The sequence below is a fragment of the Mixophyes fleayi genome, chromosome 10 (genome assembly GCF_038048845.1).
Source record: "Mixophyes fleayi isolate aMixFle1 chromosome 10, aMixFle1.hap1, whole genome shotgun sequence".
Taxonomy (NCBI): domain Eukaryota; kingdom Metazoa; phylum Chordata; class Amphibia; order Anura; family Limnodynastidae; genus Mixophyes; species Mixophyes fleayi.
The window spans coordinates 8,278,615-8,282,478 of NC_134411.1; the positions used below are offsets into that span (position 1 = coordinate 8,278,615).

General features: G+C 35.6%; 1 protein-coding gene across 1 annotated transcript; it reads right to left on the reverse strand.

Moving 5' to 3' along the window:
• Positions 1–1,858: 1,858 nt before the first annotated feature.
• On the reverse strand, positions 1,859–2,911 carry LOC142103404 (4-galactosyl-N-acetylglucosaminide 3-alpha-L-fucosyltransferase FUT6-like). Its single transcript, XM_075187467.1, has one exon. The coding sequence runs from the start codon at positions 2,909–2,911 to the stop codon at positions 1,859–1,861; it is 1,053 nt and encodes a 350-aa protein (XP_075043568.1).
• Positions 2,912–3,864: the final 953 nt, after the last annotated feature.

Genomic DNA, 3,864 nt, shown 5'->3' on the forward strand with positions numbered 1-3,864 from the left:
GCACCGCCGTGGACGCTTCTTTGACAGCAAACACAAAAATACTCAGTCCAAATGGCGCACTAAATATTCAAACTGAAAGGCAGCTTGTAGCAAATAAATAGGTCACACCACAAACCTATAGACAAATTCAAACAAACACCAAATCTGCTGACAAGCGCCAATATAAGAAACCACTAATAACTATAGCACAAAATAAAAAATAAAAATAAAAATAAAAGATAAAAAATAAGTAAAATAACAATAAAAATATAAATATATAAGCACAATATCCTGGACAACAAATAGAACAAAGAAATAAGAGATGAATCTTCTAAAAAGTTCTCCAAAACTTCAGGCTTTTCCGTAGGTCCATATGAAAAAGAAAACAACAAAACAAAACATAGTGCAGACAATAAGTCCAATCAGGAAATAGATAATAACCCTTAGTTGCATGCGCGGGGGCATGCGCGGCAGCTCTCTCGCTTTTTTTCCGTGCGCCCGTTTTACATATTTAATCAGGTAGATCATTTGGGTAATTCATTTAGCTTTTTTTGGTGTTAATTATGCAGCTGTGTTCCAGTTGATTTTATGTGCACACACAGTGTGACAGTGAAATAAAGTATCATATATTTAGTTAGGACTACTGCATATGAAGTATAAAAGTAGACTCTTCAATAGTGTATATATGTTATAAGTTTTTATTTACAGTGGTGTAAACACTTTTTCACGCAAATCACAAGCTGGATTTTGCAAAGTAAGCTGACATTCAGTTTATACACTTTTATTCATTTTTGTTTTTTATATTTTTTGTGATATATTTGCAATCAATAAAGGCATCACTAGACAGGGAATTATAATAACAAATTTGGGAAATTCAACAGCAATCTTTTATAAGAAGGAGACTTTGGGAAAAAAATTGAATTTTGATTTTCTTTCTTTTATGTTTATTTTATTAAAGACATTGACATGGTTATTCTTCTCATATTTTGTGTTATTTGTTCTAATTGAGTGTTGTGGGTGTTGTTGGAGAACTTTTGCCTTAGTTGTTTATTTTTCACATATTGAGCCTGATTCATAAAGGCACACATACTGGGCCTGATTCATTAAGGAAAGTAAGGCGTAAAATGTGTACATTTTCTCCTGGACAAAACCATGTTACAGTACAAGGGGTACAAATTAGTTTATTATTTTGCACATAATATAATCACTGGCTGTTTTTTTCATGTAGCAGACAAATTTTTAATAGCCTTATTTCTACAATGAAATTTAAAGTTGATCTAGAACATGCCTTACCCCAACTATAAATCTGCCATCACATTTTAAGTTTACCTCCCCCTCCAATGCAACATGGTTTTGCCACGGTGCAAAGTTACTCATATTTGTTTGCTTTACTTTCTTCAATGAATCAGATCCACTGAGCGCAACCTGCGTTTGGTTGAAAACACACGTATTGAGATTTTGCGCACGCCTGAATTCACCAAGGCATATCAAGATACGTGAACTGTTGAATTCAAGTGTAGGTCTGCCCTGCTCTACTACACAAAACACGGCACGATACATGGATCTACTTTAATAAAATTTAAAACAAGTGTTTGGGGAGTGCTTTATTCTAATAAACTTTATTTGCGTGTGTGTTTATGTGTTTATAAATGTATTATATTTGTGTTCTATTTGTTATAGAGGATCAGGGTCCATTATAGTGGGATCACTGGGGTAGCATGACTGCTAGTCTCTGGGATTATTGAGCACACTGATTAGTGTGCACCCTAATCCTCTATGCAGTTACCAGCCCAGATCTAGTTTTCTCTATCAAAGGATTTCCCTCTGCATGTGGTCCCCCTGGTGTAGTATAAATGTAATCAGACCACAAGGCTTAAACTTATTTGTACCAGTCTCCAAGTCTTGCAATAGTCTTATGTTTGGGAGCATCTTTCAGTGCTTTACATACTCTACAGTAAGAAGTCTGAAAAGTTTCTGCAGAAGGATGAAGTCTGGATCTCCAGTTGAAGTATTGCCGGTACGCGTTGTCATCACTGTCCAATTTTAAAATATATGTAGCCAGTTCCTGGGCTGTGGAGAAGTCATCCACATGTATAAAAGAGTCTTTAGGAATAAAACGCTCATAGTTTTCACGAGAGGGACCCATAATAACTGGTACAGTGCCAGATATGAGTGCATTCTTCCAGAGTTTCTCTGTAATGTAATCTTCATGAACTGAGTTTTCAAAGGCCAAATAAAATTTGTACGTGGATAATGTTTGTTGATGTTCGTTTCTGGGTAGAGTTTTATGCTGCCTTCCATATATGTCAATAGATAAAAATTTCTTAAACTGCTCATAAAAGCGCACCCTCTTAGACTGTGGATTCCAGTTACTGACTGCCCAGGCCACCAATTTAGTTTTTGGAGGGATAGTGAAGTTCTGCTCCTCCTTATTCTGCTCCAACCAGCCATAAGGTGAGAAAATATCAGAGTCAGCCCTGTAAGACATGGTCAGATTGATGAGGTTGTCCATAAAGTGTAAGTTTGGGCTGTGAGCTGGGGACTCCCTGTTGAACCATACCCAATACTGATTTGGTGGCCTTGGCGTCTGTGGTAGTTGATTTTTAGAGTGGCATACGTCTCTATGATGGATAACAATTGCATCAGCAGAAGAATATAATGTTTTATTGTCTGTATAAAAGCATCCACTAATATTAAGGAATGATGGACATTTATTAAGGGGAAATTTATAACCAAATGGCCAAGTCCAAACTAGGATGATTTGAGTATCTTCAGCTGGTTCCTGTTTAGTGTTCACATATTCAATTGCATCAGTAATTGCTGAGCGACCAACATTGTTATAGAGTGTAAACAAAATAGTTGCAAGGCACAACTGGGCGATACATATCATAAAAGACTTCTTCAGAGACAATGTACTCCCTGAATACTCCATTTAATTAAGCAGATCCACTGGTACAGTGAGCAGACGTCTCTCACAATTTTCATCACTGTTGGAGAAAACAATAAAAAGAACAAAAAGACAATAGGATATTATCATTTCATCAGATAGATGTACTTTTAGATTTATTTTAATAAATGTTGGTGCTTTATGTTGTCATATAAAGCGGTAGACACTTTGTTTTAGAAAACAAGCAGATAAAACAAGAACAAGTTTCTATAACATAGTCCATAAAGTATTGAGAAGTAATTTTTCAACTATATTACATACAGCTAAATGTGGAAATTCAATTAGCAAATTAGCTTTTTCTTGCCCTAGATAAAAATTAAAAGGCTATTCTCTCTTCAGGAGGGATAGGGTAAATAAAAGGGGAGGATGAGTATGTATTTATATTAAGATAGAGTTAAAACCAAGTATTCAGGAAGTTATTTACGAGAATATTGGTGATAATATAGAGGCATTGTGGGTGAAAAATATCCAGCAGAGGAAAAAGTTCAGAGAAGATGCTGATAGGGATATGCTATAAACCGCCAGATATTAGTATGATTGAGGAAGCCCAACTTCTACAGCAAATTGAAAAGGCTACACAACTAGGTCAAATTTTAATTATGGGGGATTTTAATTATCCGTACATTGATTGGAGTACTGAGACCTGCGGTACAGCTAGGGGAAATAGGTTTCTGAGCACGCTAAAAGACCATTACGTGTTCCAAGTAGTAGAAGAACCAACTAGGAACCGGACTATACTGGACCTAGCAATAACAAATAATGTAGACGTAATATCAAATATTCAAGTAGGGGAACACTTGGGAACCAGTGATCATAATATGGTCTCATTTGAAATTAGTTTCCAGAAGCAAGTCAACTAGGACTTTAAACTTTAGAAAGGCAAATTTTAATATGCTAAAGGAGTCTATAAAGTGCATAGACTGGGAAAAAGTTTTTTT